Source organism: Channa argus, chromosome 1, assembly GCF_033026475.1.
Source record: "Channa argus isolate prfri chromosome 1, Channa argus male v1.0, whole genome shotgun sequence".
Classification (NCBI taxonomy): Eukaryota; Metazoa; Chordata; class Actinopteri; order Anabantiformes; family Channidae; genus Channa; species Channa argus.
Genome location: NC_090197.1, coordinates 41,972,328 through 41,986,671, shown reverse-complemented (window position 1 = coordinate 41,986,671; position 14,344 = coordinate 41,972,328). Strand labels below are relative to the sequence as shown.

Below are 14,344 nucleotides of genomic sequence, written 5' to 3'. Positions count from 1 at the left end.
TAATGAGACAAGGAAACAATAAGAGCACTAACACTCATTATAAGCTAGTTTTATTAACCCTTTGTTATAGGCTTGTATTGCTTCTAATTATGCGTGGCAGATGGTGCTCTGCAGGGACAACGCAGTAGTAGTCTTTGGAAGTCAGAATTGTTCAGGAAATGGTTTCTGTGTGTCATTACTCATCCCACTCCAAACGCTTTGCAAGAAATGAATGAACTGAATGTTGAAATGACACGGAAAGAAGTGATTGTAAGTGTTGTAAGCCCACAGTATAAACTGATCCGCAATGAATGATCTTTGGTATCTGGAATGTTCAGGCCTGTTTTATGTCTGAACGTAAAACAATAATTCTTTTAGACCCGATGGATCTTGTTGATTTTGAAGTCATAAGATATAGTTTTTGTATACTGCATACTTGGATCTTGTTAACACTAAACAATTTAATCATTGTTAAATAATTAATATTTGTAATACAATGTAAAGAGAGTTAAAATTCATTAATAACATAAAAGTAAACTTTTGAAATTGCACCATTACAAAGTCACTATTAAAAATTTCAAACGGGAATTCAGAATGGATTCCTTGAGTGGCCACATTAGTTGGTGTCATATTACGCCATATAAGAGTCTAGTGTAAACAAACACAATTGCTCTGCCATAAAGTTTACTTTTATTAATGTAAAAAATGTTCTGTTTCTGTTGACACTGTAATATAGCTAATAATTAAAGTATATGTTTTAGCATTGAGTTCATAGTGATGGTCTAATAGACTGCATTATATATGATACACCTTTCTGACTCCAACATCCAACATTTTAAAGCTTTATTTATTTGAGGAAGAACTATTGTATTTTGTTGCAATGGAGTTTGCATCCGTGCCTAATAAATGTGGTACTGAGTGTAAATTTACATCTTTATTGCAGTTTTAAAAAAATCTGTGGTATTTTATAAAGTCAGTACTTGGCAATTTAAATTTTAACAGACTCCCTTTTATGATTTGTACTTAATAACATATTTTACTGTTTCTGTGATTCAGATGATTTCTACTTCTATGCAGTAGGCTATATTTCTTCATTCTTCATTCATTTGTTTTATTTTACAAAACTATTTTGTGGCGTTAGACTTGTTCAGCAGAAAACCGTCTTGTGGAGCTGACCAAGACCAAATAGCCGAGGCTTTACCTCAGACAGGCAGCGTGTTTCAAGCTCCCAGGCTGCCTTCAAAAGTACAACAAAACATCTATGCTGATCTGCTTAGCCATCCTGCCCCTCAACCCCCTAATGAACAAGGGCAAAAGAGCTCTTGGGCTTAGCCTCTCCCTCTTACCCCGACTTAACGAGATGTCCCGCTCCTCGCCTCCTTTTTCTCTCACACAGACACACATATGCACAATTGCATACACAGACACACACCTCCCAAACCCCAAACCACTAACCCTCAGACCAATCTGTCTGTGGCACTAAAGTATTATTAGACTTACACACTCTCAAAGGGGAAACAGTGAGTGCTGAGAGCTGGAAGATGAGATATGCTACAGGGGCTACTAGTTCCATTAAAATGGCATTCACTGGGGCCTTTGTTATCATCGGCCCTGACGTTTTCAGGATGTAGTGGGGCTTGCTGATCCATGACCATCTCATATATCTTTCAGGATTTGAAGGAAGTCGGTGTGAAATTGACACCAATGAGTGCAGCTCAAACCCATGCCAAAACCAGGGTGACTGTGTGGACCGGGTCAATAGTTACAGGTAAAGCATTACACACAACCAGCTTTTCATTTTTTGGGGGGCAAGAAAATGTCAGGCTTAACCATTTGTAAATCCTGTGTATGTACTAGAAACTTTGATTCCTCTACAGGTTTTCAATTCCTCATAATTTTGATAGTATATTACAGTTAGAGAAACTAAATCACACATGAGGAAACAAATCATCTATGTTCGACGTGAGTCTAAATATCAATATTAATGATTTTTATTTTCCAGCTGCAATTGCAAGATGGGATTTTCAGGCCTTCACTGCGAGGTAGACATCAATGAGTGCGCCTCCAGCCCATGCCACAACGCTGGCATTTGTCAAGACCTTGTGAACAAGTATGAACACAGCTGCTCCTTAGTTTTGACTTTTCACCGTAGCCGTTATTGAATGTGTGCTTTTAAAACCTGACGTAACTGTAAAGGTCGGGCAGAATGATTGAGATAGTTTTGAAAGGCCAATGAACTAAACTGTTCTCCAAAGGAAAAACGCATGAGTTTGTGGTGTTCGTCTTCAAAGTCTTCTGGTTTATATAACAAGACTGTCTTCATCCTTGACACACATAAGCCGCTATTCTAAAGACAGAGAGGAAAATCAGCAGGAACACATCATGTATCTAGATTGGGCTTTACTCCACTGGTGCTTTCTCACTGCTGTGCTTAATGGGAGCCCCGGGGCTTCCAGGCTTAGTCGGACAGATGGGAAGAGAAGTCCCAGGGCCAATTTGAGTCCTAAATGGTTTGTCTCCAGTTTGTCTCCCGTCATGATTTTGCTCCCACGTGACCTAGCCCAGCTCAGAGCGCTTCCCTGATCGCACAGTCCAGGGAGTTCACATCAGGTGTGCTTTAACCTCACTGCCCACCACGAGCACTACGCACACCACTATCTCCATCTCCCTGACCCAAAAGCCGAGCAAGTCCATCTGTGCTGTGGCGATGAATCAGACTCTGCAGTGTACTCACTGAGCCCTTGCGGTTTTATATTCACCCATCCGCTTCCTTGAGATACTGTGAGTTTGACTCTTTGAGCGTTTTACATATGAACTAATTGTTATTGACTAACTTGACGGTTGGCAGACCATAGTGCAACAAATCCAATAATGAAAGTGTTAATTGCTCTTAAAACGCTGCCTCCAGTCCAACCTTTAAAGTTTACATAATTAGACAGCACACTTCTGTTGTGTGATAAGCACATAATAGAAATTGGCTATGATGTAACTGGTTTATAGATGAAAAATTTAACAATTCTAAAGGTGTTTAATTATATGTGTTCCTATTATCTCACTCGCATACTGGATAACCATCTCTGAGGTGTGTGGTTGGGGATATTAGACCCACCAACAGCTGCAGAGAGGGATTTGAATTGAGTAAACCACATTATTGGACAAATTAGGCTCTTCTCTTTGGTAATAAGTCATCAAACATAATTCAAGTGAAGGTGCACACTGGGAAACTTAATTGCCGTCATATTGTTAATTTTTATATGAAGAGCTGCCGGTGGGTTTGAGAATGAAATATGGATTTAAATTTGCATCTTATTTTCTCTTAGTGGGCACACTGAGAAAAAAATGTAGCTCCTTTTTGAATTTACAGTAAGAACCAAGACGTATTACTGCCTGACACATTTATTTTCACTTTGTTTCTTAATGATCATGTGTTATCGCATCTTTCTTAGGTTCCGCTGCATTTGCCCTCCTGGTTATTTTGGTACGCTGTGTGACCTGGATGTGAATGAGTGTGAAGTTTCACCTTGCCTACATGAGGGCATCTGTATCAACACACCCGGGGGCTTCAAGTGTGTCTGTCGCCCTGGATACTCAGGTAGCTCTTTTGCCCTTAGGTGACATGAAGATCAATACGAGAGTCTAAAAAGCTTATCATGACTGCTGCGGCCGCATGATATTGAGGCAACTCTGACACAGATCTGGCTTAGTGTTTAAAACTGCTTCACAATACTTAGTTCTAATTAGCCATCCTGCCTCTGCAAGATACATCGCCTGCTCCTCAGTGCAGCTAACAAGAGATAAATTTATGCTTCCTGTATAATCTGATAAAAACTTCTCAGTGTCAGTTAGTTGCCTTTATTTAATTTCGTGAGCCTCTTTCGTCTCACAACGCTATTGTTGTTTTACTTCAATCCATTTGTCTTATTTTCCACCCGGACAGATATCGAGCTATTTTAGCGCCGTGTGTGTGTGTGTGTGTGTGTGTGTCTAAAGCCGATTCCTGTCAGGTACTGGGAAGATTAATTTCATTTGTCTTCCATACTGTATCATCAATTTATCCTTCCCCAGTTGAGAGAGAGGGGAAATCTCTGAGGTATTGCTACTCTGGAGAGCAGGATCTGACACGCATGGCCCAATTCCCACAGAAGCAGCTTTTATTATTAGGCCTACGCACAGCATAGTACAAGTCATTACTTTTTCTGTTTCTCTAAGCTCATCTGAGGAAACAGGGTTCCCCAAGAGAGCAAGCGGCCAGAGGATAGAGTTTGGATTGGCTCAAACCAACTGGAACTCATACAAAATATTTGCTCTAGTAATGTGTAACGGCATTGCAACTTTTCAAAAAAAAAAAAAAAAAGAACACAAATGGGTTCATGGTGCCACTGCAGCTGTGTGTAACTTCTTTTTGTTCTTGTCCGATAGCAAATTTGCAGTCTTACAATGATTCATCACAGTGCGTTTTTGCACCCTGATTGGAACTGATTGAATAGCTATTCTGCTTTAATGGTATGATGTGTCATCTCCTCTACCACTAAAGTACTGTAACTCATTGTGTCACTTGATGCCATTATCATACTATTTGCTTCAGCCATCAGTAAAAGTCAAGTGTTTTTTTTTTTTCCATATTGAATGCCAAACTTCATTTAGACTTGAACAGTTGAAGCTGCTTACTAATAAATCAGTCTAGTCCTATGTCTACTCACTCTCATGGATGTGATTAAGCCATCATGACGCTTTACTCCCACCTGCATCACCATCCATATTAAATTTTCTTTTTTTGTTCGGTGAGTCACTCAGTGCATCTGTATTTTCTGCCTTTTCAGTAAGTCCTCTGGCTTCAGTGTGTCTTAATAGCAGTTTTTCCTAAGAAGTCATCTAAAGGCTCTGACTATTACCCTTTCTTTTTGAAACTGATGGATTTTTTTTTTTTTTTTTTTACATCTAACAGTTTTAAGCTTCGAAATATAATTGAAGCAAGAAGCCAGAAAACATTTTTATTCACATTTTTGACATCCAACAGCTTTTATCATTATTTTGTACCTTTCCAGCAGTCTGTGTGACCCACTCACTGGGTGAACATTAAAGATACAGTATGTAACTTTTTTCAAATGTGTTTTTACCCGACATATGCTCCAAAATTTATTCTAATGTGAAGAGGTGCTATTTAATCCTCCTGTGGCCCAGAGTTATAGCACAGCTATTCCCGCTACTTTCACTCAGAGAATTCAATTATTTCTGCTTGATTGGCAAGTTTGGAGCATTCTCTTTTATCATATTTTCATAATGATGACTGTCTGAAGCACTGGACACAAGGCGGAGCAGATTAAAGCAGATCATAGCAGGGTTAATGAGAGCTGGGCAAGGCCGAGTGGGCGGCTGTAGCTCAGGAGGTAGGGCGGCCGTCCACCAATCATAGGGTTGGCAGTTCAAACCCTGGCTCCTCTCGTCATATTTCAAACTGTCCGTGGGCAAGACATTGAACCTTCACGTTGCTCCCGGCAGGTCAGACTAGCACCTTGCATGGCAACTACTCCATCAATGGTGTGGAAACATTCTAAAATGCTCTGGGTACCGACAAGGTAGAAGAGCACTATGTAAGTGCTGAATGTTTAACTTTTGGTTCGAGACACTAGCACTAATTTTAGTTGCATAGTTAAGCTTGAAGATTAAACCAGTGCTTTGTTTATCTTGCAGGGGTCCTGGCCTCTTAGTCACATCAAAATCATGTTTTTATTTTTACCTACCGTGTCATTTGCCCTTCACGTGTCATTTAGAAAACACAAACACAAGCATTGGCAACTGATTATTTTGGAGGTTTTGTTTAAAAGGCTATACAATCCCAGTATTTGTTTAACTATGCGTACCTGCTGTGCGCTCTTCTAAGGTCAGAAGTCATCGCAGCGACATGATTAATGGGTAATCTTGTTTATATAAATCATGCTTTAAGCACAATATTCGTCACCTTCTGTTTTCTCTTCTTCACCCACCATTAAGGAGCACGTTCCCATGAGTGATAGTACGGCGCCATCAGCACATTGCTGCTGCTTCCGCAGTCAGCACATTGTAGGATGATTATGTTCCTGCCCTGTGTTGATGTTAAAGCCTCAATAAATTCTGTCTTTAGCCGGTTGAATGTAATAAATAATATTTGGTCATTATTTATTTCATATTATATTAAAATGTGTTATTCTATTGTAGTAGACACTTCTTGCAGTTAAAATAAACTTTGCCAGCATTTTTAATAGTTTACAATAATACAGTTATAACTTGCACCAGTTATAATAAAAGACAAAAAATAAGCCTTGTACATGTATTTATGTATTTTGATAGTGTGTCAGTACAACAGTGTCACAAATGGAAAAAGGATCTGCTTGTCTAATTTCGGCCTTTATTTAATTGCACTTATCCTTCTCTCCTGTGATATTTAAAAAGCTAGACACTGTGTGGTGTAGCTATATTAAGCAGTTTCCCTTTAACTTAGTTGAGCAGTTTTCGAAGTAATATAAACAATAGATATATTTTTTTAAATATCACAATTTTCCAGTTGCTTTATAGATTTTTTTTTTTTTCTCTTACATGAAACCAATTACTGGTTTGGTACAAGAAAGGAAACCTTTTAAATTCTGCAATGAGAGAACATGATAGATTTGCTATACAACAAAGTGAGTTTATTTATTCTCTTTCATGATAAAACACAGGAGGCAATAAATCAATAGTGGCTTCTGTTGTCATCATGTTTGTTTCCATCTGTCTCAGCCTACAGATGAAAAGCTAACTAAATGATTAACACTGGGTCAGTCATCATTTTTTATTCCTGGAAATTGGAAGTAGTAGTAAATGGGCTTTTACTACTTTAGTGATAAACATCACAAAAGTGGCTGATTGTAGAATTAGCCTCCACCTATTCATCTATTTTTAATTCCTTAGCAGTCACTTCAGTGGAACTCACCAAAGCAGATTCTGCTGTAATTTAGGCTCCTATAAACATCATCAGTGTGTTTTCCCATCTTGTGTTCTGATATGTTGGCAGAAATGAGACTAATTTAGGTTATGTGTTTTTTCCCTCCACAGCTTCAAATCTTCCCTTCATTTCTTCTGTGATCTCAGTGCTGTTTTTGTGAGGTCTTTCATAAATAATGGAAATCATCAACTCTGTATCAAGCATACTTATTTAGTAATTCTTCTGATGATGCAACTTAAATATGTCTGATGTACGGTAAATATAGAAGTTATCTAAATAATAACTCATGAGTTCTTTGAGTCAGCACATTTTGGCACAGAATAGTTTGTATGCAGCATTGTGCCTCAATAGAAATGGCACTGTGTTGTCAAAGCTGCAAGGATATACGGCACTTAAAGTATGTGACACACTTTTCCATTAATTCATTGCTGCACTTCACTGAGCTCTCTCAGGGATTTTGGAGGCACCAACTATTGTCTCACCAGACTTTAGTTCTTTGTTGGACTAGGGTTCTAATTATTATGTATATTGTTTAAAAGCCTCTCTCCAGCTTAATTTTTTGGTTTTCTGTCTGGGACTTCATTAGGCTCAATCCCATTATAATGAAGGTGAAAGGAATTTAGTTTCTGGTGGTCACAGCAATGAAAACAAAAATCTATATGTGTGTGTATATATAAATATATTAAAAATGTGAATGATTTATTAGTTAGGGGCTTTTTAAATTTGTAAGGGACGTTTTATTTTTTTATTTTGCTTTTTTGTTTTTCCAGATGAACAAAAACATTTTGATGAAGATTCACTATATTTTGTGGACTGTGTTTTTGAACAATTTTTAAATTCATCAAATGGATTTTAATCAGTATTGTTTGTACTTTGTATATTAGTATGACGTGGTAAAGGTCCATCTCCAATTTTCCTTTTCTTTATTCATACAATGCATATAACAGTTTCTGTTCCGAGTCATTAATCCTACTATTATCAGTCACATAAGCCCCATCCATCATGAATTCAAGAAAATAAATAAATAAAAACAAAAAAAACCCAAATGTTTAAAACTTCCAGGAGATAAGATTTCTGCTCAGTGCTTTGATTTAGTTTATTCATGTCAAAGCTGGGTACCAATAATTAAAGTAAAAGCCAGCAAGATACCAAAGGAAGTTTCTCTGCGTAATAACTGATGAAGTGTCAAACAGAATTGTGAGACACACGTAAAGCCTCTTTGAATTGTATCTCATTGCAAACCCTTTTCATTTAAAACGTTCAGGGCATGTTGTCAGTAGCAGAAAATTATTTTTGAGAAAGAAGTAACTTGGGGTAAAAAACACAACCCAAAGTCTTTTAATGCAGTGCCAGTTATCTCACAGAACGCTCCTGTTTACCATCCGTGCCAGTTTGTGAACACTTTATATCAAAGGATAGTAAAAAGAGCAGAGAGAAAAACACGTTGGTAAGCCATCTTTATCTGGACGGTACATGCTCACTGCTCTTAAGGAGACGGTATTTTACATGCGGGTTTGCATGATGGTCTCTTAACTTCAATAGAAAAATTTATACTTTACAAGTGGTTGCATCACGTTCATCTTGAGTGATTTTGCAGGAGTCTGACAATAGGCTCATAGTAACCTGCTGCTGAACATCAGAAAATTAGAAACAAATTCACAATCATTTTCGCAACAATTAGTTATGCATGTTATTGGTTCATAGGAATCAGTTTGTTGCCTGCCAGTTGTTATAAGTACGATCATTCTTTAGAGTCTCACAGTAATAACATTAACTAAAGGAAGTTACTAAATCAATCTCCAATGGAACAGCTTTACAAGTTCACTTTCATATTATTTTCTTTAGTGTATTTCATGGTTTGGGAAATGTAAAGAATACACTTTGGGGCGACTGTGGCATGTCGAAGTGTCCTTGAGCAAGACACTGAACCCCAACTTAGTTGCTCCCGGTGAGTGTTGGCTAGCTGCACAGCAGCTCCCCCATCAGTGTATGAGTGTGTGTGTGATTGTGAGTGTGAATGGGTGAATAAGAAGCAGTGTAAAGCGCTTTGAGTGCCAATAGGTAGAAAAGCGCTATATAAGTGCAGACCATTTACCATTTACTTTGGAAGAACACACTTTGTCACAATTGGGCAAAACTTTTACACAGTCACACAGTCTTGGAATTAAATGAATATTTTTAATGTCAAATAAGTAAATAGCAAAGTAAGCATTGCAACCTGGGTATGAAGCATATTGTGTATATATAAATTTACTACAAGCAATAAATGCTTAAATAGTCAATTGTAAAGTTTTACAGATAATCATAGGACACATTCCAAAAAGCATATGTGAAAAACAGCCACGGCTACCATTATTACCACAGCTGTGGCAAAATCGCAGCTGTGATCGTGAGTGATGCAGTATGCTGTAGCCCTCTACTACATTCAAAACTGTTCATAATTGCCAAAGAGGGTAATGTTTGCATAATGTCTGCACAGTACCAAATTGCATTCACAGAGTTGAGAAGAGTCAGAATTATTAAAAGTGAACCTTGGGCGAAATATGTATTTTAGTTAACTCTGAAATCAGCTTCTTCATATATTTAACTGCTTTTTAGCTGTTTTTTTGTAAATTGTTACAGAACTGATGTACTAAAATAATATATTTTTCTATATTAAATGAGACTGAACTAAAATGTTTCATTTGCTAGGGGGAAGGTGTGAAGTTAATATCGACGAGTGTGTTTCGAACCCATGCCAAAACAGGGGAAGATGTATTGATGCACCTAATCGATACCACTGCTTATGTCCTGATGGCTTCATTGGGCTTCACTGTGAGACCAACATTGATGAATGCATGTCAGCGCCCTGTCTTCATGGGAGGTGCATATTTTTTCTCAGTCATGTGAAAATTGTGAAAAAATGACATGGAATTATTCTTAATTACGCACTTTGCAGGCAGACTGACTGGAGACATATGTAAAATGTGTAAGGAGCTAATGTGATGCACTTACAGGTTGTCTCAGTGGTCTGTGAATTACAGTCATTAATTCCACTGAAGTAGAAATACTCATTCATTCATTCAAAAAAAAGTCCCTCTAAGGATTCTGCATAAACTATACAAGACGTGCATATATGAATACTTTTTGGTACATTTCCTACAGCAGTGCATTTTTGATGCATCAATTCTGACCCCATCTCCTGTGGTCTTCTCAGCTGTAGGGATGGGATATATTCATACTCCTGTCTCTGTGAATCGGGATGGACCGGCAGCAGATGTGAAACAAACATTGACGTGAGTTGAGCTTAATTAATAAACCTGCTGGGTGTTCAAAACGAATGCCAGGAGGATTTTGTAATCTTTGTGTGGCCTTTGGTACAACTAACACTATTGATTCTTTTTCCTCCTACAAGATAAGTTAATTGAACTACCAAGGATCATGGGGGTTTTGTAGAAATACCTGATTAAAAGAAATTAGTGTAATCCTAAATTGATTTAAACCACAGTTTGGGCACCACTGGATAAACAATTGAGTCGCTTAGAGTCTTTTGGAGCATTTAGCTAAACGGATAATCTAATCACCTGCTTTTTAACTACTAATAGCTACACTGTGAGCTATTAATATTAATTTATTCTAGTCCTAGTTATGTTGTTGTCTTGTTGTAAATTTGTCTTTGAAGTTACACATGCATTTTAGTTTGTGTAACTTGTACATACAACTTGCATCTGTTAAAATACATTTTTTACTGTGTCTAACTCCTGTATATTCTATGTATCTTTTGATTTACAGGACTGTGCCCCCAGTCCCTGTTTGAATGGAGGCTCATGTGTGGATCTCATTGATAAATATGCATGCTTTTGTCAGGATGGTTATACTGGGAAAACATGTGAGAATGATGTAGACATCTGCAAAGAGGCTGCTTTTAAGGTCTCCTTGTGTTTTAATGGAGCCACCTGCCTTGATGGTGAAGGATCAAACTTTACATGCAGGTGAGCCAGTCCACTGTTTGAAGTCTTTGTTCATGTTTTGATCTAATGATACTGAATGATTGTCCCTGAATGGAGGCATTGTGTGAGTAGTTGATTGATGAGTACAGCCTCGATGGCTAGTTGAAAATGTGTTTTCTTGTATAGGGCATTCAAATCTTCATCACTGGCCTGGCAAAGGTTTTGCACATGTTCAAGTGTTTTCAATCAATTGCCATTTAAAGTATTTGGAGGATTGTGGTGTTTTTTTGTTTGTTTTTTTGTTCTTTTCATTGACTTTTCAAAAGTGAAAATACAATGGCACAAGGGTTACAGGTCACTTTAAAAAGGCCACATCTGTGAAGAAAGAAATTGCTGTGTGTCATGGTGATCGGCCCCATTATACAGACCCCACTGTTAATCTGTCTGGCTGTCCCTAACTAAGTTAAAAGCAAAGTAAAAGGAAATATAAAGTTGTGGCTGAAAGGCTCAGAGAACACATACTAGCAAAATCCCAATGCTTTAGTTGACAACAGTGTTAACTAAGTTCTATGACCCCTGTGCATAAAGTGTGGTTTCTTTGTTTGTTGTAATTTTAAACTATGAAGGAAACATGTTCCGGATGCATTGTTTTGTTACAAACAACAGTAGTAAAATCATCAATTACAGAATCTCTAGTTAAGTTATGTAAATAACAAATACACATTTATAAAAAAACATATTTTCTATTCTATTAAAATTCTTGTTCAGTTGATAGTTCACCGCTTGCTTCTACTCAAATTGTAATTAAACATACATCTTGTCTCATAAGAGCTATTGCTGCAGTACCTGCATCTGTGCAGTCCTATACAGTTTGGCAGTGCACAGTGTTGGTTGCATGTGAATCATTACTTTTTAATTGCTGACATGTTCTCCCTTGAGTGATGAAGTGTATCTGAATACAAGGTGTATGTAGTAAGTGCAGATTTGACACAGCGGCTCCCTGGATGCCTTACAGTTAATTACACTGTCTAACCTTGTGCTGATGTGCTGCTATATGCTCAATGTCATGATTTAATGTATCCCAGATTACCACAACTTTCAAATACTGTACACTCTTTACACATTTATATATTAATGCCCTGGCCTGTCTGATGCCTCAGCACAGCATTTATTTGTCCATTTATTGTGGCTTTATTAGTGTTTATATTACAAGGAGGCAATGTACTGTGTTTTGTGCATTTACAGATAAATGTGCACACTAAGGACAGAGTTAGTGTTTATACACATATTCTAGTTAATAGTGTCCTTTAGTGACTTGCTGATCTGCAATAGGGTGATCCTGCAGTGTGTGCACTTTCCTCTGCGACTGAGGATTATTTTTGCTGAATTTCAATTCGATTTGAACACATAATTACATTTGCTGCACTATTAGTTATATTAGTGCAGTATTATCTGGTTATTGGCCTCATTTAGAAATCAAAGACTTTGAGTTTGAGATAGCAAGTAAACTTATTTAAGTGATTGTGTTACCATGTGAAATCAATGTGATACATTAATATAAAACTTTTCAATCAAGCAGATTGAATTGCTGGTGTTAGTATGTCTCATGTGATGACATATTCCAATTTTGTGTTTTGTTGTAGAAACCTACTCCTTTATGTACATTTAATTAACAGATAATGATTTTAAAATGCCCTTCATATATTTTTTTGTTAAAAGCAAGTGTGTTTGGTCCATCCACAAATTCTTTTTCCATTTGAATTCGGACGACCTTGTCAGGCTAATACGCAGACTACCAGGCTAAAATATAAAAAAGCTGCACAACATTGTGCTTTTTTAATGGCACGTTACTGAATGTATGATTTGGTAAACATGCAGCTATGCACCTGTTCAGCAAAAGCTTTGAATGCACCTTGATTCTCTCTCTACAATGGTGGTGAGCCAAAAATTCATGGATCAAAGTCATTTTTGTTGTTGTTGTGGTGCTATATGCTTCAATCAACTGGGCTTCACAAATCTCACTTTACAACAAATTTCAAATATCCGAAGAGGAATTACAGTATAGTCTTATGAAAATAGCTAGAGTTTGTATTTACTGTATCTGCACAGTGAATCTTCTGTTGTTCAGCATGTGGCACTTTTTTTTGTATCTTTTCTAAAGATGTTCAGTGGGTTTAAGGTCTGCTGACTGTGAATTGGAAATCCAACTCAGCAGACCTTGGCTTCCTTGGCCCGAGGAAGCTTTGATGCTTGATCAGGCTCATTGTCCATCTGGAAGATGGCTGTTTGTCTACGAAATTTAAAGCCAGCGGGGACGGCATCTGCACAATCGAATGCCACCTCACTTTGCTCAAGGTGTAGATTCTGTGCACATCACCAACAGGAGACTATTACTGCACTTAAGTATTTTCAAGTGTGTTATTTGTATTTTAAGTGTGTAAAATTATCTAGAGATTTCAGTGTAAGGCCTTTTTATTAGACTGTCTGGCTTCCAAAAAAATTGAGACAGTCAGTTGAAAATAAAGTTAGTAAACTCAGTCAGTAAAAACTAACAAAAATGTTTAGAACCCCATAGAAAATGACTTCCCTAGTACAAACGTTTGGAACTGTCCTAAAACAGACCAAAACCTGATGTGCAGAACTTCATTTTAAGTGACACGTGGGCCCGTATTTTCTAAGCGTCTCAGAATCGTTTCTAGGAATTGTGAAAATGCTCCTACCTCAGAGCAAAGACATCCAAGTAATTTCTGAAGCCTCTTACTTTTACTTTCAGCAAGGAGTAGGAAAAAGTGTAACATCGTTATTTTACGTCATTCAAAGCCCAAAGTGTAGATGGTAGTGATGAGTTGTAGTTTTCGGAATAGTTTGAGACAGTTAGAAATGCCCAAATCAGACACTTTTCAAGTGAAAGGGTTATGCTTTGTAGGCAAAACTTAAATACTAGAAGATAAGTATTAAAAGCTTTAATGTATGATTTACTACAATTGTATCTCTGTAGCAGGGTACATTGTTGGAAAAACACTGTAGTTCAATGCATAATCCATCAACGTGAAAATCCTCATCAGCTTTATCCATTTTCTACTTTTCCTGTATCACACACTGGGCAACACAAAAATAAAAGTTTTTTTATCGGTTGTGGCCGACCCAAATAAGCCACATCTTCCCTGCTACTAAAAGAAGGCTTGTGTGATTTCTATGCACTCAAGATGTATTCAGAGCAAGTGCATCCCGCTTGATATCCGTCAGAAAAATCACATTTTGTTTACAATTTTTTTTGATTGAGCTTGGTGTTATTAAATATATAAATATCTCTCCTCCCACAGAATCTCTGTACTTCATGCTGTATACACCTCTAGGATATTCCTAACCCATTAGAACACCTCCGGAGTTCTACATTTTATTGAAGACAGGAGTGATTTCCTTAGTTACAAATGTTGATAAACTGCCCTTAATCCTAATCCTAAAACTAAGACTAAAA

The 14,344-nt window shown here is 37.4% G+C and overlaps 1 protein-coding gene across 1 annotated transcript in view; it reads left to right on the top strand.

Moving 5' to 3' along the window:
• eys (eyes shut homolog) overlaps positions 1-14,344 on the top strand; it is a 158,296-nt gene that overhangs the window by 72,333 nt on the left and 71,619 nt on the right. The window contains exons 26-31 of the mRNA XM_067522888.1: positions 1,651-1,747; positions 1,982-2,089; positions 3,426-3,571; positions 9,629-9,800; positions 10,134-10,212; positions 10,709-10,908. Of these exons, the coding sequence (XP_067378989.1) occupies positions 1,651-1,747; positions 1,982-2,089; positions 3,426-3,571; positions 9,629-9,800; positions 10,134-10,212; positions 10,709-10,908 (802 nt within the window). The remainder of the gene's footprint in view (positions 1-1,650; positions 1,748-1,981; positions 2,090-3,425; positions 3,572-9,628; positions 9,801-10,133; positions 10,213-10,708; positions 10,909-14,344) is intronic.